General features: G+C 43.4%; 1 protein-coding gene across 1 annotated transcript in view; it reads left to right on the forward strand.

Annotated features, from left to right (window-relative positions):
* LRRC36 (leucine rich repeat containing 36) overlaps positions 1-17,887 on the forward strand; it is a 38,843-nt gene extending 20,956 nt beyond the window's left edge. Inside the window, 6 exon segments of the mRNA XM_090259858.1 lie at positions 1,497-1,786; positions 5,083-5,248; positions 6,166-6,311; positions 7,407-7,530; positions 15,718-15,832; positions 17,662-17,887. Coding sequence (XP_090115984.1) covers positions 1,497-1,786; positions 5,083-5,248; positions 6,166-6,311; positions 7,407-7,530; positions 15,718-15,832; positions 17,662-17,887 — 1,067 coding nt within the window.
* Positions 17,888-21,247: the final 3,360 nt, after the last annotated feature.

Consider the following 21,247-nt stretch of genomic DNA (forward strand, 5'->3'; position numbering starts at 1 on the left):
GAAATGTAGAAAATCATTTAAGAAGCTATCTAGTGGTAGAGGTGGTAAGTACTGATCCTGAATATGTTCTGAAGATAACATCCTCTGATTTTCTGGACTGAGGATGAAGCATGAGAGACAGAAGGTCAAGGATGACTCCAATTTTTGAGTGTGAATAACTGGAAGATTGGAGTTGTCATTTACTAAGATGGAAAAGAGTGGCACACCCAGGCTTTAGGGTAGATATCAAGAATTTTGTCTTAGACGTCTTAAATTTGAGGTACCTATTAAAACTTCTCAGAGATGCCAACTTGATATTTAGACATATCAGTCTTGAGTTCAGGGAACTGAAAGTATGGATGGCATTAAAACTAGACCTGATAGGATCTCACCTAAGGAGCAACATAGAAAAGAGATCTGAGACTAATCTTGAGCCCTTCAATAATTAGAAATCCAGTAGATGAAGAGAAACCAGTATGGAGAGAAAGAAAGAAGCAGCCAGTAAGGTAGGAGAAGAAAAGCCAAGAGGGAGTCATGTCCTTGAAGCCAAATGAAGAATATGTTTCAAGGAAGAAGGAGTGATCAATATTGTGTCAGGTGTCTTTAATAGAGAGGGAGTGAGCCCAGGATTGAGAATTGATTACAGTATTTGACTACGTATTAGTGAGAAGCTTCAGGAGACTCATGGTTAATAAAAGCCTTAGTGAGGTGAACTTGAGAAAGAAGTGAAAGAGAAGCAATGTTACTGAATATATCCAACCCCTTCAAGGGGTTATTCAGTGAAGGGGAGCATAGAAATGGAACCGTTGCTGGAGTGGGGAAGGATCAAGGAAATCATGATGGAGATGATCCAGTAAAGGGAAAATGGGTAATGCAGGAGAGAAGAGGGAAAATTATGAGAAAAATCCTTATGTAGACAAGAGGAGATGGAACCCAGTCCACCAACGGAGAGGTTGGCCTTAGATGAAACACAGACAGTTCATCTATTATAGCAGGAAAGAGTTCAGAGAATTTATGCATACAAGCACATGAATACATAGATTTAATGGTGGAACCATGTAGATGTTTCCTCTGATTGCCTCTGTTTTTCTCAGGGAATAAAGAGATCAGCACTGAGAGAGGAAGCAGGAGATGGTATTGTAAGTTTGAGAAGAGAGATGTGAAGTAGTCATCTCAAAAAGAAGAGTAAATTGACTAGAGTAGTGTATTAGGGTAGCTGGGCAGTACAGGGGCCCAGTTAACATAGCAGTCATAAATTCAAAGCGAGGACAGTGCGAAGAGATGCATGTCTTTCTCCAGCCACTTCCCACTGCTTTGGCGTAGGCCTGGACTATATGGACAGTGGAATTTAACTGGAGTTGGGGTTTTGTCAGGTGGAAGAGGAAAGAATCCAGAGAGTAGAGGATACATATTAGGGCAAGTATGAATGACCCGTGGACTCCGGGTGGGGTAAGGATCGAAATGAGATAAGGGAGAACTGAAGGGCAGTTTCATCTCCCAGCCTGTTTCCTTCGCAGATCTGTATGCCACAACCCATTTCAACAGTGACCCTGCTCTGTTGGTTGATGTAGAGCAACAATTACCCACCAGCCTCGGGGATTTAGCAGCAGTACATGGTTCCTTCCCAAACAACGCCGCCCAGGGAGACTCTCTACGCACACTGCTGTTGCCTACCAGGACTTCAGAGAACAGAGAGAGTTTGGCCAAGGGGTCGTTAAGCCCATCAAGGAGAGGATTCAAACGGAAGGACAGTATCCTTGCTACACTGAATCCAAAGCATGGTTTCAGAGATGCTACTGTCAGCGAGGCAAGTGTTGGCTTGTTTGTGCTTGTGTTGAATCGCCTCAAATTGGGGAATGGCAGTAGTTCTGACCAAGAGTGCTAGAAATTCAAAGGGGGTTTCAGAGTCTGGCTGGTGGTTACTACTGCCTGTGATTTTCTTCTGCCCTTGGGAAAGTCATTCCCCTTCTACCACATTTCTTCATTTTTGCCACAGAGAGAATCTACCCCCAGAGCATAAACATCGTGAGGAAGTACTTTAACAATAGCAAGTGGCCGCTAGTGTTTAGCACAGGAAGGAATGCAAAAATTGCCAGGGCTTCAGGCTTGGCTGAAGAGTGGTTTCTGTAGCATGAATGTTTATAATATTTACACATTTGCTTTGGCCACAAGTAACTAACTTGCTTGAAAATTTTCTTCTAAAAGCATCACTTTTCTGTCTAGAAATTAAAATTATTCCAATTTTTTTCCAAAGTAGCAGCAAGCAGACGATGAATTAGATTATTCAAGGTATTTTTAGCTGAGAGTGGTTCAGAGAATGAACAACAAATCAAGAAGCATTTCCACATATACAATATAATTCATTTTATAAAATTATAGTATGATAGTGTTGTACAATAGAACTTCATTATTTTTCAGTTTATTCAGTAGGTAAGTTTTGTCACTGCGTTTGCATACATCATCCATAAAGAATGCTTTGCATTCTCCTCTCATCTGTTTGAGTATTGATTTTCTCCAGATTCCACTTCCATCATGAAGCCTTTTTCTCTTTATTTAAAGGAACCTCAGCTCTCAGAGCCCTCTCTTTCCTGGAACCCTTGATCCTTTGTCATATGAATTATTTGTTATTTTAATAATTTACTGTCCTATAAGGAAGCAGAGGATTTGGTCAAGAAACAGCTATCTCTAGTCACTTATTTTTCAGTTGTGAGAAATTTTTGCACACTGACATGAGTTTACAAGTTAGATTTTTTTTTTTTTTTTTACTCTTTAAATACTTTCTATTCAGTGTTAAAAACTTCAGAGATGGCTATAATTTTTGTACACAAAAGGGGGCAGTCTTGCAATACTTTCTTGGCTTTTTGGTCCTTCCCCTACCCACCCCCACCCCCACCCCGTTTTCAGCCACTGGATACCTATTTTTCTAGACAAGAACACTGTGTGTTAATGTATGTTAGGGTGCAGGTTACAGGAACAGTTAGGATATTTAGGATGCTATTCTAGTAAGACATTTTCTAGGAAATTTTTTCACCTCTATTTCATATATATTGTTAAAATAGGAATTAAAATCTCAATGCATTTTTTTTACAATCATAAAAACTAATGTTTTTTTTTCTGTTAGATACTATTTTTCTTTATGTGAAAAGTTGTAGAAGAGCTACTTAGATGAAAATATAAAAGAAATAAACTGTTCAGTTTCTTAAATTATATAAATAAGAAAATTGTTAAAAAGGGCATTTTAAGTTATTAAAAATAATCCCATGATACACAAAATTAAACTGAACATGAATTCATGATTAGAAAATTTATTTTTGACCAACTGACTTCAGAATGATAGGCAAATTATGAAAGCTTATTTTAAAAAGCCACAAGCCATGCCCTGGCCAGTGTGGCTCAGTGGGTTGGAGCATCATCCCATAAACCAAAAGGTCATGGGTTCAATTCCCAGTCAGGGTGCATATGCCTGGGTTGCAGGTTCAGTCCCCAATCGGGGCTTATTCAAGTGGCAACTGATCAATGTTCTCTCTCTCACATCAATGTTTCTCTCCCTCTTCCTTCCCTTCCCCATCTCTAAAATCAATAAAAGAAAAAAATTTTAATAAAATAAAATAAGCATGTCCTTGGATAAGGATAAAAAAATAAAAGCCATGAGCCATAACTTGCTAAAAATTAAAAAACAATAATTAATAAAATTATTCCAAAGCTTATAAACCTTATTCCCAACTCTTTCCACATTGTGATAAATGAAAGAAAATCTGTAAAGGCATATATGTTGCTTCTTGATACACACACACAATTACCAATACATGAGAAACTAAGGATAATAAATACTCATTTTTGACAAGTCCTTCTAAAGTAGCCTTGTGGTATAACCAGACTTTCTATAACTTTTCCCCCCAATCAGGTCTTTAACTTCCTAAAGGGCCTCACTTTTTACCTCTTCATTTATTCACAGCCCTTATACAGAACTTTCAATGCACATGATCAGTGCTTAGTACAGATCTGTTGAATATATGTTTATACCATTTGTAATGCCTTTCCTTATTAATCATAGGCCACATGTGTGACTCAAGTCACACAAATATCATTGTCTTTGCTATTCTGCTTCACAGTTGTCAGATGTGACAGCATTAGCTAATAATCATGTATATCTTTATATCAAAAGAGCCAAAGATTGAAAAATAATTTGGCTGTTTTTAATGTGTGTCAGCCTTCTTGAAGTCCATGAGACCCTACAGAAAGGATTGGAAGATAGATTGTCCAGTAAAATCCACAATTTTTAAACTCATTCAGATAAATGTCTACATATTTATTTGCTCATGTCTGAATGAATAAAAAACTATGACTTTTACTGGACAGATCTACTTTTACATCTATATATAAAGATTCTTACTGAATAAAATACATCTTTAGTACTGGGTCCAACAATAACAATTAACATTTAAAATATTATAGAACATTTATATTTAGTATATATTAATATAAATCATAAGCTTATATTTAGTATACTATAGTATGGTTTATAATTTTAATTACTCCCCATTTTATTTTATGATGTATAATAACTTTTAAAAGTGTTCTGCAGTTTAATCTTTCCTTATTACATAGCATAATATAGTGAGCCAATGATGTAGGTGTGAAAACATTTTTTGTTTTCTTCTGAATATTATGAAAAATTAGAAGATTATGATAGAAGACACTGTTACTTTTAAAATGATCTTTGACTGTGTTATTATATTTGCCTTGGACATAAGTAATATTCTATTCAATTCTAAACTGAAAGATGGCATCATCTTTTTTTTTTTTTTCTTAAATGTTAACACTGTAGAGCTCTGACTGGATAGCTCAGTTGGTTAGAGCGTCATCCTGCTAGGCCAAGGTTGCTGGTTTGACCCCCAGTCAGGGCACATATAAGAATCAACCAATAAATGCATACATCAGTGGAACAACAAATCGATGTTTCTCCCCACCACCCCACCCTTCCTCAGTCTCTCTCATACCAATAAATAAATAAAAAAATTTAAAGTTAACACTTTAAATGTCTGGATTTTTATTTGCCTTATTGTGTAAGAATGACATTTTTTTTTTTTTTTTTTTCTTGAGCCTCTCTCTAGTGACCTGGGCAGTTTGCATGGTTTGCCAGAAAACCACAGTCCCCAGATCTCTGCCAGAACCTCCCATGTGACCACTGTCCTAAGACAGCTCCTGGAGCTTGTGGATAAGCACTGGACCGGCTCTGGCTCCCTCCTCCTTAATAAGAAGTTCCTCAGTAAGTGCTTTCTCGGCTCCAGGAGGAGGTCTCCAACCTTGCTTCTACTATACAAGGATGTTTTCTTGACCACTTACCAAAATTTCTCAGTGACACAGCAATTGAAAAATCTGTGTTTTTCTCATAATCTTCTTCTCTTTTGTTTTATTTATCGGCCCGCTTCTGTCATGTACCAAATATTTTGTTCTGCTTATAATTTTTTTTGGTAGTCTCCAGATAATAATGTAGAGTGATGAGAGATGTAAAATACATGTGGTCATGTTCATAATTACGAAAGGACTTTATGATCCTTGGGAAAGTGCCAGTAATAAACACAGTAGAAACTGGGTTTGATCATCAGAGTTCTGAGATGCCTGTTGAAATATTATTTGAAAAATTCAAGTGACTAAATGACCTGGTTTTTTTGTTTGTTTGTTTTTTAGGAACTTGGGGAAAATCTGTTTAGCAAATGTTGACGCAGTATGTTTATTTGCTATTTAATGTGACAAGAATTCAAGGAGCTTTTGGTAGTGGAAAAATTTAAGTAAAAACTAGAAACTCTAGTTATTTGGGCTTAACTTTTTTTTTTTTTTTTAAATTTCTGAAGGGACATACAGGAAAGAAATCTTAGCCCAATTACTTTCTTTCCAATAGTGACACTTTGCTCTCATTTTGTAGGAAATTATCCTCAGGAGCCACTTCTCAGTGACTAGAAAATAGCACAGAGCCCACATTCAGGAGGGTCTGTTATTTCTCCAGAGGATATGGGACGTAATTTCTTATCCATCATGAAACACCTTTACAGCCACTTACTAAATTCTTATAAAAAGAGATATTAGATTACCTTATTTGTTCTACAGAGCTGGTAGTTATTGACTAGGAATTCTGAGATTTAGCTTTTAAGATTGGCCTGTATGCTCAATCTGAACTTTTGGCAGGTCCTGCCCGAGATTTGCTTCTGACTTTGGTAGTCCCTGCTTCTTCTCAGCAGTGGTGTCACTCACATCCAGAAGATGCGTCAAAAGCCTCCCGCAGGAGGGAGATGGAACTGAAGGAGGCTGGGCAGGTGGTCCCTAATGACATGGTATGCCTTTCATCTTCCTTTCCTACTTTTCCTTTACTAGAAAAGGATGGAGCAGCAAAACTAGAATAGCCCTGTCCCCTAGTGAACATCAGCACCGTGAACACCGAGATGTTGCTGAACCAAAATACAGAAAAGTCATTCAGGGCAAATCAGGAACACAGAACTCACCAGGACAGGGACAACTCAGAGGTTCTGAAGGGATGACTCCCTAATCCTAGCTCTCATCCCAAAAGTCTAAAGAAAGTCTTGAAATGGAAGGAGAAAAAAAGACCCTAGAGTGAAAATGTTTAGGATCATGGCCTTGAAGGTCATGGTTTGATTCTGATGAGAGAGGGTAAATATCTCTGGGATTATCTTTCCTCCCCTTCTGGTGGAGCAGAGAGCCCTGAGCCAGGGGCCAGGCCTAGAGCATCAGGCTGCTGGCTCTGGGAGAGGAAGGTAGAACTCATATCCTTAAGCCTTTTCCCTGCTTTTCTTAACCTTAGAGGATTTTCGGACATCAAGTTCAGTTTCTACAAAGTTTAGATAGGTGACTCAGAATGTTAGCCATTTGTCAAATGGCTACTTGTTCTGCCAAAATAGTGGATAAATCACAGGAAAAATTGCAATTTCCTGTGATAAATTTCTTTGCTGCACTTGAGCTATGTTTACCAATTAATCAAAATTCTAGTGAGAAGAGATGCTGACCTCCATTCAGTTAGTTTATCACTAGAGGAAAGATTCTTTCAGTCTTCTAAAAGCACTCCTTAGAATTTCAGATTCTTTTTTAAATTATATTTTATTGATTATGCTATTTCAAATTGTCCTGATTTTTCTCCCTTTGCCCTGCTCCACCCAGCACACCCCACTCCGTCAGGCAATCCCCCCACCATTGTTCATGTCCATGGGTCCTGCATATAAGTTCTTTGGCTACTGCATTTCCTATACTGTACCTTACATCTCCATGGCTACTCTGTAACTACCTATTTGTACTTATTAATACCCTCACCTCTTCACCCATTCCCCCCACCCTCCTCCCATCTGGCAACCATCAAAATGCTCTCCCTAAGAATTTCAGAATCTTAATGTGTTTGTGTTTTATTTACTGATCCAAAGGAAAGTTTGAAGCAAAAACTGGTCAGGGTGCTAGAGGAAAACTTCATTTTATCAGAAAAAATCCAGCAGTTGGAGGAAGGTGCTGCCACCTCAGTTGTGAGTGGGCCCCAGCCCTGCACTTATGGTAAGTTCAGGAGAGCAGAGTGTGGTGTGTCTCAAGACAACTGTTTGCTTATAGATGACCCATTTAATAAGCTTCATTATGTAGAGCCACATGGCTCCCTGAATGGAAACCATCATCTTGCCTCAGAGTTGCAATGCAGGTGGCTTGAACTCCCAGATGAAGCTTTTTGTCATTGTAAAGCAAGTATGAATGTTGTTATTATTTTTGAGAATGACACTAGTTTTTTTCCTGATTATAGCAGAAGATGGTATTCTTTATAGAAAGTTTGAAAAATATAAGAAAAATAAAAGTCCACTATCCAGCAATAACTACCATTAGTGTTTTTGCTATATTTTCTTTTGCCATACTCTTATACATTTATTTTTAATTCAAAACTAAAATTGTGTCTTGACTTTTAAAAAACAATTTGCATACAAAAAATGCACACATCTTAAGTTTGATGAGTTTTGACAAATATATACACTCATTTAATTCCATCCTAATCAAATTACAGGACATTTCTGTTACTCCAGAAAGTACCCTCAGACCCTTGTGCCGTTTCCCCCACTCTCTACCCTAGACAATCACCAATTGGATTCTATATCCTAATGTTATTAATTTAATAGTTTAGGCATTTCCTATAATGTTACACAAATATATCTTATTTATCTAGTCCCCTATATAGTTATTTTTAATGTTAGCTATTGTAAATAAAGCTGCCATTGTTTATAATATAAGCAATTTTGAAGAAGTTCCAAACATACAAAAGCCCTGAAAGCAAAGAAAAGATCTGAGAGTGAAAATGCTTCTCTGAGATTGTCCTTCTTCCCTTCTGATGTAACTAAGAGTCCTAATATTTATAGTACAATAAATAATGCAGCTATTAATATCTATGTACATAAATCTTAGTGTACCTTTCAGACTATTTTCCCAGGAGACATTCCTTCTAGTGGAATTAGTGGGTCAAAAGATGTGGATATTTTTAAAGCTTTTGTTACACATTGCCAAATTAGTCCCCAAAATATTTTTTCAATTTATACCCACATCAGCAATGAGTGTGTTTGAATGCTCTTTTCACTCTATTCTTGATGACACTGGGTATTTTTAAAGTTTTTTTTTTGCCATAGTTATAAATAAAACTAATATCTCCTTGAAGTTTTGACTTGTACTATATTATTAGCATAGTTTAGGCCAGTATTTTAGATAGAGTCTACCCTTGACTTTAATTCTCTATCTCAGCACCCCTAAACAAAGCTTATGGGCATTTCAGTTTACATAAGAAACTTGATTTGTAAGTCAGCACTGAATTTCCAGAGTTCAGTCTCACCACTATCTGATTTTACATGCCTGACTAATCAAAACATCTCCACTTACCTACTCTGAAAACGGGTCATTGTTTGTTCACTTAGGTACCTACTTTCAATCAGCCATGAGGCCCAGTACTGGATTTTGGCTTACTGGTGATAAATACAGCTGTTGAAGCCCTGTTTTCTACCTTCTAGAATCTTGGTACTCAAAGTGTGATTCACAGATCAGCAACATTAGCATCACCAGGGAGTTTGTTAGACATGTAGACTACTAGGTCTCAACTCAGACTACTGAATCAGAATCTGTTTTTTAACAAGATCCCTAGGTGATCTGTAAGCATACTCGTCATCATCATCGTCATCGGCAGCCGTCCGTCTAGAAAGACGATGGCGTAGCTTCTTGAGAGACTATCTGCAACGCCGAGAATGGCTGTGCAGTCCGATTCGGGAGTGACAATCCCTGGCACACTTGTTACAGGTGAAGGCAGATGGCTGTTGTTGCTGCTGTTGACGCTGCTTCCGCCTCGATCTTTTCTGGACCGCCTCCTCGTTACGCGCAGCCTCTGCACGTGACGTACCTTGCCTGACCGCGAGCCTCCAGGCTAGGCGGTCGTCTGCTTGAACTTCCCATGTGTTGAGATTGATGGAGCATTGTGTCATGTCCTTTTTGCAGATGTCTTTGAACCGCAGTTTTGGGCGCCCTGTCATCCTCTTGCCTTCTGCTAGCTCGCCATAGAGGAGGTCTTTGGGGATACGGCCTGCATCCATTCTTTTGACATGGCCGAGCCACCTGAGGCATCTCTCGCTAAGAACTGCATGCAAACTGCTCATATTGGCTCGCTTCAGCACCTCGGTGTTGGGGACCTTATCCTGCCAGGCGACATGCAGGACGCGTCGTAGGCACCTCATGTGGAAGCTGTTGAGTTTCCTTTCGTGCCTTGCGTAAGTGGTCCACGTCTCGCTGCCATAGAGGAGAGTGCTGAGTACGCAGGCTTGGTAGATGCGCAGTCTGGTTTTCTCAGTGAGGCTGGAATTGTTCCACGCTCGCCGGTTCAGTCTGGCCATAACTGTGGCTGCCCTGGTGATTCTCCCGTTGACCTCCAAGTCGACTGACAGAGAGCTCGAGATGGTGGACCCGAGGTAAGTGAAGTCGTTGACAACCTCCAGGGTGTATCCGTCGATGGTGATGCATGGGGGAGTCCCCGTGCCTTGAGCCATAACATTCGTCTTCGTCAGGCTGATGGCTAGTCCGAACTCCTTGCATGCGTGGGAAAGGCAAGTGACTAGCTGCTGGAGTCCCTCTTCGGAGTGTGATGTCAAGGCTGCGTCGTCGGCGAAGAGCATCTCACGGATGAGCACCTCTTTGACTTTGGTCTTGGCTCGTAGACGGGCCAGGTTGTAGAGCTTGCCATCGGATCTGGTGTGAATGAAGACACCCTCGCTGCAGTCCTTAAAGGCGTATTGGAGGAGCATGGAGAAGAAGATTCCGAACAGCGTAGGCGCGAGGACGCAGCCCTGCTTTACTCCGCTGCTGACTGGGAAGGCCTCAGAGGTTGCGCCGTTGTAGGACACCGTGCTGTGCATGTTGTCATGAAAGGACATGACCACAGCAAGCAGATGTGGTGGACAGCCAATCTTCCGTAGCAAGCTGAAGAGACCGCTTCGACTGACCAGATCGAACGCCTTCGTAAGGTCGATAAAGGCGAGGTAGAGTGGTTTATGCTGCTCGTGACACTTCTCCTGCAGCTGGCGTAGGGAGAAGATCATGTCCACTGTTGATCGGCCAGCTCTGAAGCCACACTGGGACTCTGGGTAGACGCGGGAAGCAAGGGTCTGCAGGCGGGCAAGAGCGACCCGGGCGAATACTTTGCCGACGACGCTGAGGAGAGAGATGCCCCGGTAGCTGTTGCAGTCGCTGCGGTCTCCTTTGTTCTTGTACATGGTGATAATGTTGGCGTCTCTCATATCCTGGGGGATGTAACCCTCCTTCCAGCAGAGACAGAGTAGATGGTGGAGCGGCTGTAGCAGGACTGGTTTCCCGCTCTTTAGGATTTCTGGAGGGATTCCGTCGCTTCCTGGTGCTTTCCCGCAAGCGAGGCGGTCGATGGCTTTGCTGAGCTCTGCCGCAGTAGGTGGGGTGTCTAGCTCCTCCATGACTGGTAGGTCTGGGATGGCGTTAAGAGCAGTGTCTGTTACGGTGTTCTTCGTTGCGTACAGCTCGAGGTAGTGCTCGGTCCACCGCCGCATTTGCTGTTCCTGGTCAGTGATGACCTCACCTGTCTTGGACTTAAGGGGGGCGATCTTGGAGGGGATTGGGCCTGTTGCCTTCTTGATACCCTCATACATTCCTCGTGCGTTGCCTATATCGGCGGCTTCCTGAATGCTTCTGCACAGGTTTAGCCAATAGGTGTTGGCACAGTGGCGGGTGGTCTTCTGGACTTTGTTCCTGGCAGCCCATAGAGCTTGAAGTGTACTGGGAGTGGGCGTGGCCTTGTAAGCCAGTAGGGCCTTCCTCTTAGCCTCGATCACGGGTTCCATTTCTTCCCAGTGAGCCTCGTACCAGTCAGCGTTCTTCCGCTCTTTCTTCCCGTAAGCAATAATGGCGGAGTTGTATATGGCGTCGCGGAGACGTAGCCAATTAGATTCGATAATGTCATCTGCCGCCACTCCCTCACCGAGTGCATCTTCCATCTTGTTGATGAATTGCTGGGTCTTAACTGGGTTGCTGGCACAACTGGTGTTGATGCGTGGGCGACCCTTCATCTTGGAGTGGTGCAACCTCTTTGGCGTTATGCGCACCTTGCTTACCACGAGGGCATGGTCCGTGTCGTAGTCTGCACTGTGGTAGCTGCGGGTGAGGAGGGTGCTGCCAATATCCGTTCTTCTGGTGATGGCGAGGTCAAGCTGGTGCCAATGGCGGGAGCGGGGGTGCCTCCATGACACCTGGTGGATCTCTTTGCACTTGAAGAATGTGTTTGTCACGCACAGGCCGTGGTGACACGAAAGCTCAAGCAGTCGCTGACCATTCTCATTGATCTTTCCTCTCCCAAAGTTTCCAAGACAGGTGGGCCAGGCCATGTGGTCAGCTCCTACTCTTGCGTTGAAGTCTCCAAGGAGATAGAGAGCGTTACTTCTGGGAATCTTGGATAACGCTTCGTCCAGTGCATGGTAGAACTGTTCTTTCTCTTCGATGGTGGCGCAGAGGGTTGGGGCGTACGCGCTAAGAATGCTGACTGGGCCGAAAGTTGTTGACAATCGGAGGGTAAGTAATCTCTCTGTGCCTCCTGTGGGTGGCTCTATGGAGTTAACAAGCGTGTTCTTCACAGCGAACCCAACACCGTGCTGTCTTGGTTGGTCCGGAGACTTCCCTTGCCAGTAGAAGGTGTAGTTGGTTTCTCTGATAGTTCCGTTGTCGGCCAACCGGGTCTCCTGTAGAGCCGCAATGTCGATGTTTAGTCGTGCCAGTTCCCTATCGATGACAGCGGTTTTCCTGGCACCATTGATCCACGGAAGGTCTGCAGTAAGTCCGGGGCACATGGTCCTGATGTTCCAGCTAGCGAGGCGAAGAGCTGGAGGCTTCTTTCTTGTTGTTTGCTTGGAATTAACTGGTGCGGGCGTTTTGTGGCCCACTTTTCGAGAGGCGCCTCTCTGATCCCCACGCACCCAGTGGGGCAGACGAGCCATGGCGAGACGGCACCTAATTGGCTGGGGCTGCCCAGCTTGAGGCGGGCGGTAGCTGTCCAGTGGGGTGCGATGACCTCTCCCGCCGTCAGAGGAGACCTCTGGCGCTCGTTTCCTTCGCCAATCGAATGAGCTTATAACCGGTATCTGTCTCCTCCCGTGTTGAGTCGACATCTTGCGATGACGCTGGAGTGTCCTCTCCAGTGAAACTGAAGCTACAGAGCCTGGGCAGGGTGATATGGAGGGTCTGCTGTTGCCCATGCAGCAGACCCCCCCCCTCTTCGCAGCTGAAGGGTCCAAGGGAAAGACAAAGTCAATACAGCTTGGCTTCAGGTGCGCCGCAGGAGTTGCCGGTGTTGACTACAATGTCAACATTGTAAGCATACTAAAGTTTAAGAAGTATGGTTCTAGGAGACGTTGTTAGGACTAGAATTCCTGTGCTTTTACCTACCTTGTTATTGTAGGCACTGGTGATATATTTGGGGAAATATGTATGTGTCTTGGGTACAAATTCAATATCTGCGAGCAATCATTGAGTTACAGTATTCCCTCACTTATCGCAGGTATTACATTCTAGACATCCCCACCCTGCGATAGGTGAAAATCCGTGAAGTAGGAACCTTACATTTATTTTAGTATTTATATATATTTTAAGGCTTTATAAACCCTTCCCACACACTTATAAACTGTTCCCAGTGCCTTATTAACCTTTCCCACTCCCTTATTAACCTTTTCCACACTTTTATAAACACTACTTATGTTCTTAAACATATTCTACACTCTTAAATCTACGTAGCTTTAACAACATACATATATAGTACCACAAAATCCTGCGATATAGCAAAAAATCCATGATAAATAATTAAATATAATATTTTTAAAGAATATTTTATTGATTATGTTGTTACAGTTGTCCCAATTTTTTTTCCCTTTGCTCCTCTCTGCCCAGTACCCTCCTTCCCTTCAGCAATCCCACCCCCTTAGTTCATGTCCATGGGTTGTGCATATAAGTTCTTTGGCTTCACCCTTTCCTATGTTATTCTTAACTTCCCCCTGTCTATTTTGTACCAATCAATTATGCTTCTTAATCCCTGCATCATATCCCCATTTCTCCCCCTCCCCCCTCCCAGCTGGTAACCCTCCAAATGATCCCCATACCTATGATTCTGTTCCTATTCTGCTTTGCTTAGTTGGATTTTGTTTTTATTTTTTAGATTCAGTTGTTGATAGTTGTAAGTTTGTTGTCCTTTTAGTGTTCATAGTTTTGATCTTCTTTTTCTTAAGTAAGTCCCTTTGACATTTCATATAATAATGGCTTGGTGATGATGAATTCCTTTAGCTTTACCTTGTCTGAGAAGCACTTCATCTGCCCTTCCATTCCAAATGATAGCCTTGCTGGATAGAGTAATCCTGGTTGCAGGTTGCCTTTCATCACATTGAATACTGCTTGCCAGTCCCTTCCTGCCTGCAAAGTGTCCTCTGAGGAATCAGCTGATAGTCCTATAGGCACCCCCAGTAGGCAACTCTCCACCTCTCTCGTGCTGCCCCCAAGACTCTGTCTTTATCTTTCAGCTTTGGCACCCCAATCATGATGCGTCCTGGTGTGGTCCTCTCTGGGTCCAGCTTGCCCAGGACCCTCCGTACTCCTTGGACCTGTATGTCCATCTCCTTCACAAAATTTGGGAAGTTTTCCTCATTTTTTTCAATTCTTGCTTCCTCATTCTGCACTGCTTGACTGTTTTTTTCTTCTTTATGTTCCAAATCATTGATTTGAACCCAGTTTCCTTCCCTTCACCATTGATTTTGTGTGGATTTTCCTTCGTTTCACCTAGCATAGCCTTCACTTCTTCTCTTATGAGTTTGCCGTACTCATGCACATCTGTCAAGCCTGTGAGCATCTTTATCACTGGTGTTTTGAATTCTGCGTCTGTTAGGTTGTCTATCTCCTCATCTGTTAGGTTGGCTATCTTCTTTTCGCTTAGTTCTCCCACTGGAACCTTGATCCACTCCCCCTTTTAGGCCATACTTCTCTGTCTCATTCTGACAGGCTCCTGTGTTTGTTTGCCTCTGCATCCCAGGTGGAGCTGTTGCTCCTGTTATGTTGTAAGGGGTAGAGTCTTAGGGATTCGTCAGTACAGGGAGACCCATTTCACCACGTTGTGGCACTGTATGTGGGGGAGGGGCCCAAGAGGGAACAATGCCACCTGCCCAGCACTTGCCCCTTTTCCAGGCACCTCTCCCACTTCTGCACCGGACTGGCGCCCCTCTAGTTGCTGCCCTGGCTGTCATTCCCAGAGTGGGTGGGTCTGCGGATGTTCTAGGACCGTGGGGGCCCTTTAAACAAGCGGATTCTGCTGAGAGACTGGCAGTTTCTGCATCCACCCCAACCCCCACTGGTCTGCACAGTCAGAAGCAATGAGGCTTGATTTTCCCCGTTGCTGGAACCATGTATTGCTAGGTCCGGTGAGGAGCTGGGAACGCTCCCCAGGTGTCCCTCCTGACTTTAAATGTGTGACTGGCTTTCTGCTGGCCTGCCGCTGCTGCCGCTGCCGCTGCCACCACACCGCGTCCTCTCCGCCCCGGCTCCACCCCTCCTGCCTGTCTGGATGAGTATTTCTTCCTTATATCTTTGTTTGCCGGACTTCCATGCAGTTTGATTTTCTGGAACTTCTGGTTGTCTCTAGTTTTGAGGTAGTTGTATTCCTTCTTAGTTGTGGAGGGAGATGTAGTGTATCTAATCTACACCTCCATCTTCAAACATAATATTTTTTAAAATCCCGCAATACAGTGAGGCTGCGATAAGTGAACCGTAATAAGTGAACTGTATTACGATGTGCCCGATACAGTTCTAGATATTTTCACATACTCCACAGAGAATGAAGGACATACATTCATAAACTAAAATAGAGAATACAGAGAAACCTAATATTTGTTGACTTGCTGTGCTAAATGAGGACAGGTGTCTCACTGACCCCTCATAATAGTGCTTTGGGGCAGGGTTATCAGCTCTAGTGAACCTGAGAAAAAAGGAACTAGCATGCGATATTAAGTGATTGCATTTTAGTTCAGATCTGTTTGTTGCCACCATAGCTCTGTCTCTAAGGGAAGGAATGAATGGAGTATGGAGGACGGTGCAATGAGGGGGACCCCCAATTCTCCAAGATGTCAAAGATCAGGTGCTTGGGATCCTGCTCACTCCTGGCTACTATATTCTTTGTAGATTACCTGCTGCACAAAAACCAAGAGCTGAACATGCAGATGGCTTGTCTGAACCAGGAGTTTGCCCAGATGAAAAAGCTGGAGACGACGGTGGCCCTTCTCCATGAAAGTCAGAGGTAGGCGTGGGTCTATCTCACAGGTGCTTACATTCCTTTATGTCCTTTGTTTTACTGGAAAGTTAAAATCTATATACTTTTCAAATTATCTCCATTTTATATATAAGCCACTTGTATCTAGGCCAAGCTAGCTTCAGGGCCCAAAGTACTGTTTTCCAGGAGACACCAGGGACTAAATATCTTTGCTAGAATCATGAATTGCACCACCTCAATAATTAGTAGTTTCTCTCTAGATCCAACAGGATCCTTGTTTGAGTTAGCTAGATTTATTGGTTATTATGTGCCCCTAAAATCAGTCATTTGGCTCTTCTGGAAAATACATGCCTCTCTTTGGTCACAGAAAATATGCTGAGCACACAGAATAATAGAGAAAGAATCAAATTGCATCAGCCTCTTCAAAGAACAGTACCCTCAAAATTCAGCCTAGACAAATCAGAAGAGGCCTCAAGACTATTTGTACATTTAGAGAAACCCTGGACATTTCGATATGGCAAACATTTTTACTAGGACTTCCAATTAAATTTAAATATAAGAACCCCATCCCCAAATCTTTAGCCACAAACTTTACTTCCTGATTTTCCTTGGAATAACTATATTCAGAGAATTAGACACAGACCCATTCTGGATGGCTTTTTAACTTTTTAAACTTTTCATTATAATTATTTCAAACATATATAGAAGTTGAGCAGGTAGCATAAAGTTATGGTTCTCAAACTCAGGTGTGCATCAGAATCACCTGAAAAACTTGTTGAAGCACAGATTGCTGGGCCCCACCCCCATAGTTTCTGATTCAGCAGGTCTGGGTTGGGAACTGAGAACTGGCATTTCTAACCAGTGCCCAGGTGAGGCTGTTTCAGCTGGTCTGGGACCACACGTTGAGAACAATATGGTATACCTCTTTAGTGATGTATAGTCAAATTGCTATATTTTAAAGTAACTTGAAATAATTTTTACCTGTGTTGTTAAACCATCAATTCAATATATAGGTTCAATTTGTTTCAATTTGATTTTGATTCATAGGGAAATTTTTTATTATTTTGATCTAATATTGTTTTATAATTATGTAAAACATTTTTACATGGTTCCAAAGTCAAGCCCACAAAATGAGATCAATGCAGACAAATCTAGCTTCCTTACCTGTCTCCTCTTTCCTTTCCTTCCCTCCCACTAGCCTTCCATTGTAGGTGTGGGTGTGTATTTGTAGAGGGAGATTCTATTATATAAAAAGAGGCATAATGATATCTTAACATTTTATCTTAGCAATCAGTTCACATGGTGTATAGAGTCAGCTCTCATTTCTTTTTATAGTTATAGGACTCCACCGTATGTTTATTTAATTATTCCTCTATTGATGTACATTTAGGTTGACAGTATTTTGCTGTTACAAGTAAAACTGCAATAAATAGGATTGTGCATGCATCATTTTTTTTTTTTGCCAGTCTTTGATGACTTTTAACATTACATGGTAATACAGAGTCCAAGAGTACAGCCATGACTAGCACCACTCGTTAATTGCAGAGGCAGAATAGATTAGAAGAAGTAGAAGTTAAGATTTGGAGACAGAAATTGGAGGCCTGGTCAGAAGCCAACCTCCCAGTGCTTCTACTTACCTCATCATGAAAGTGCTTTGGAAAGGACAGAACAGTCACTGAATAAAATGTGAACTATGTTACTGCTACAGTCAGTCTGGACCATAAAGGAACTCTAATGAAGAAAGAAACTGTCAGCCTGCTTTTAAAATAACCCACTCATAAATTGGACAGTTCTTTCTATTTAAAGATGTGACTTCATTTTATATTTGTCATGACTGCCTTTCCCCCATGCCTCAGATCCCTGGTGGTAACTACTGAGTATCTGCTGCAGCAGCTGAATAAAGAGCAGAAAGGTTATTCTGGGAAAACACTCCTGCCTCCTGAGAAGAGCCATCTTTTGGGGAGATCATCCCCCTTTAGGAAAAGCACGCTGTCTTCCTCCTCGCTGGTGGCACATGACACGGGTCAGTATCTAATACAGAGTGTCTCAGACTCTGTCCCAGAGCCTAGTTAATGGAGCTAGCACTGGACACCTTCTCCGCAGCCTCCCTCTCGGCCACGGGAGCTCTCATTGTCATTGCCACTAGTATGGTGGTTTTTAGCCACTATATTAAGAAAAAAACCTATTCTGATTACATTGTGATGGTCCTTCTCTTTATTTTTCTTATCTCCTCCCATCAAGTCATTCTTTCCTTCTGCCCACAGAGGTAGGTGGCACTTAGTCCTAGCATCGTATCGTCGGCAGCCGTCCGTCTCGAGAGACGATGGTGTAGCTTCTTAAGAGTCTATCTGCACCGCCGAGAATGGCTGTGCAGTCCAACTCGGGAGTGACACGGTATATGTCTCCTCCCGTGTTGAATCGACATCTTGCGATGACGCTGGAGTGTCCTCTCCAGTGAAGCTGAAGCTACAGAGCCTGGGCAGGGTGATATGGAGGATCTGCTGTTGCCCATGCAGCAGACCCCCCCCCTCTCTTCGCAGCTGAAGGATCCAAGGGAAAGACGGAGTCAATACAGCTTGGCTTCAGGTGCGCCGCAGGAGTTGCCGGTGTTGACTACAACGTCAAACCGCCTTAGGGACTCTGGCTCCGGATTTTCTGTCGGGGTTTACTCCCTTAGCCTTTCCCCTGAAGAGGTATGCCGCAAGGCAGCGGAGGTTTTTTGGAATCAGAGTTTTCCTTCTCTGAGCATCGTATCACATAAAGACATTTAGCAGGAATCTTGAAAAGGAAGAAACACTAGACATTTTCCCCAAATGTCACTTGAAACTGTGTGGTAGGACATTTAAAAAGAACATCCATGACCAGGTATGTTCTACGTTAGAAGGAATTTCAGAGAATCCACATTTATCGGTTCATTAAACCTATTTTAAGTTTCTTCCACCATAGTAAACAGGTAGCAAGATCTGGTGTCTGCCCTGGAGATTTAGTCAGGGAGGAAGGCAAAAACTCATGTGATAGAGCTCTAAGCTTGGTATTGGTACCAAACAGGCCTAAACAAGTCTTAAAGGTATCTTGGAAAGAAGAGGGACTGAGACCAAGAGAGAGAAACTCCTACCTGGGGAATTGGAGAAGGCGTCAGCGAGGACTTGTTTAAGTGGAAGCTTGCTGAATGAGTAGCATGGGAACAGGTAGAGACTATGCAGAGCCTTCTCGGGCAAACAGTGGAGGAGTCTGAAGCCCCCAGTGATCTAGGGCAAGGAAGATGTGGCTCATGGTGCCATAGGGTATATAACCCGGGGACCAGTCCTAGCCTGGAAGGTGTAGTATCAGAAAAATGTCCCCTAAAGAAATGATCTTTGAACCGAGACCTGAAGAATGAGGAGAAGGGTACTAGGCAAAGTACAGGGTCTAAAGCGGAAGCAACGGAGAGAGCTTCAGAGATACAGCACATGAAAAGGCTCTGAAGTGGGAAGGAACATGGTCCCTGGAACTGGGGGCTGAGCGGAGATAGGCAGGAGTGAGGCCGCATGGCTCCTTGGGGATTGACTGGGAAGGCAGAGGAGTGGCAGATTTGTGTCTGAGAAGCTTTGTCTGTAAGAAGAATGAAGGGTGGGCGGGCGGGGCGGGGTCAATATGAGAAAAAGTGGGACAACTGTAATAGAAAAACAATAAATAAATTTAAACAAAAAAGAAGAATGGAGTGACGGTTGTGTGGAGTGGGGAAGGACCAGCGAGGAGCAGAGAGATGAGAGAAAAGGCTGGTGAAGTCCAGACCAGAGCTGCGGCTCCCTGGGTGTTAGCTTTGGGCTCAGGCAGAGGCACAATCTTTCTTTTAATTCTGATTGATGGGGCATTTTTTAAATCAATGGGAAAAGATAATGAAAGTGGTATGTATCTGCTTCAGGGTCACCCAGGGAGCTAATGTTGCCAGAAGGTGTGCAGAGGCCGAAGGATTGTGACCTGATGGCACGTTGTACTTCTCCAAGGCCAAGTCAGAGAGAGGAGCCAGGGGACAGATTAGATACTTATTCGCTCCCCTGACCCAGGTGCTGTGCAGGGCAGGCAAGCTATTGCCATAGCAATGAGATGACGACGAGTACAACCAAGATCACCCATTTCTAAGTTATAAATCAAATCCACAGACTTCTGGATGTTATGTGGGTTCCCAGAAGAGCATGTACAGGAGAGCCGTGCATTTCTGAGGGAACTAGAATGAGCTCGTGCTCCGCAGAAATGTCAGTAAGATCAGCACCCGCCACTGCCAGCACCGCTTTCCTGCGCCTGTTCTCCAGGGAACCTGAGTGACCTGAAGCCCTGAATTACCATATTTCAGGGTTCCAGCCCAGCACACAGGGCAAGCCACTGGGCAGACTGTTGAGAGGGAAGATAACACACTTCTTCCTACAGCCCCAGCCCTCCCTTCCCTCCCCTATGAACATCTGATAATGCCAGCCCCAGCCTATTCAGGGTAACGTTAGGAAGGAGCAAAGAGCTGACCCAGAGTGAGTGACTTTCCACCCATTTTCTAATGCCGCTGAAAGTGGCTGGCCCTTCCCCAGGCCAGGTACCTCTCTAGGGTTGATGGCCACTCTTGGGGAAGTTGACTGTGTTTCTGATTTTCCTTGTGTGGCCCTTGTTCCAGAGGGCAGGTGTAGGGATTAAAAGTGTCAGAGAATTGTGGGGGCTACATGAGCTCAGCCTGGAAGGGGCAAGTCTCCTGAAGCAACGAGAAAACAACTGGAGAAGAATTCCTTGCTCAAGGCCTGGCATTATTGGGAGAAAGAAGGAAACAGGGCTGAGTCCTCTGGGAAGTTCTGTGCCCAAAGCAGGGGCAGAGCCACTCTGAAAGAGTTGGCCTTCCCACCAGCTATATGTACGTTTTTGTAGGTTTTTGTTTTGTTTTTTTTTCTAAAGATTTTATTTACTTATTTTTAGAGAGAGGGGAAGGGAGGGAGAAAGAGAGGAAGAGAAACATCAATGTGTGGTTGCCTCCCGCGTATCCCCGACTAGGGACCCAGCCTGCCACCCAGGCATGTGCCCCGACCGGGAATCAAATCAGAGACCCTTTGATTCACAGGCTGGCGCTCAATCCACTGAGCCACACCAGCCAGGGCTGTAGAAGGTTTTAACGGCTTCATCCCGCAGATCCTAACTACTCTTCCTTGCACACCTGGCTTTGCTAGCAGACGTACCCAAAGCTTTCCACCATGAGGAGTCTGTGGAGGGTGATAACTATGGGGCCGAAGTGCAGTTTGGTCAGTTGCTGCCTTGTACCAGATTCTGCTAGTGGACCCATTGTCTTTAAGATTCTTCCTGGCTCTAGGTGGGTCTTGATTTCTTGTGGGCTCCATGACCACTTTTCAGGAAAAGGGAACTTTACGCCTATAAAGCAGTTTCAGGGCTCACCCAGTACTCTGTGTGTGTTCCTCTAAACCACACTGC

Source organism: Furipterus horrens, unplaced genomic scaffold (assembly GCF_987537825.1).
Source record: "Furipterus horrens unplaced genomic scaffold, mFurHor1.1.pri manual_scaffold_13, whole genome shotgun sequence".
NCBI lineage: Eukaryota > Metazoa > Chordata > Mammalia > Chiroptera > Furipteridae > Furipterus > Furipterus horrens.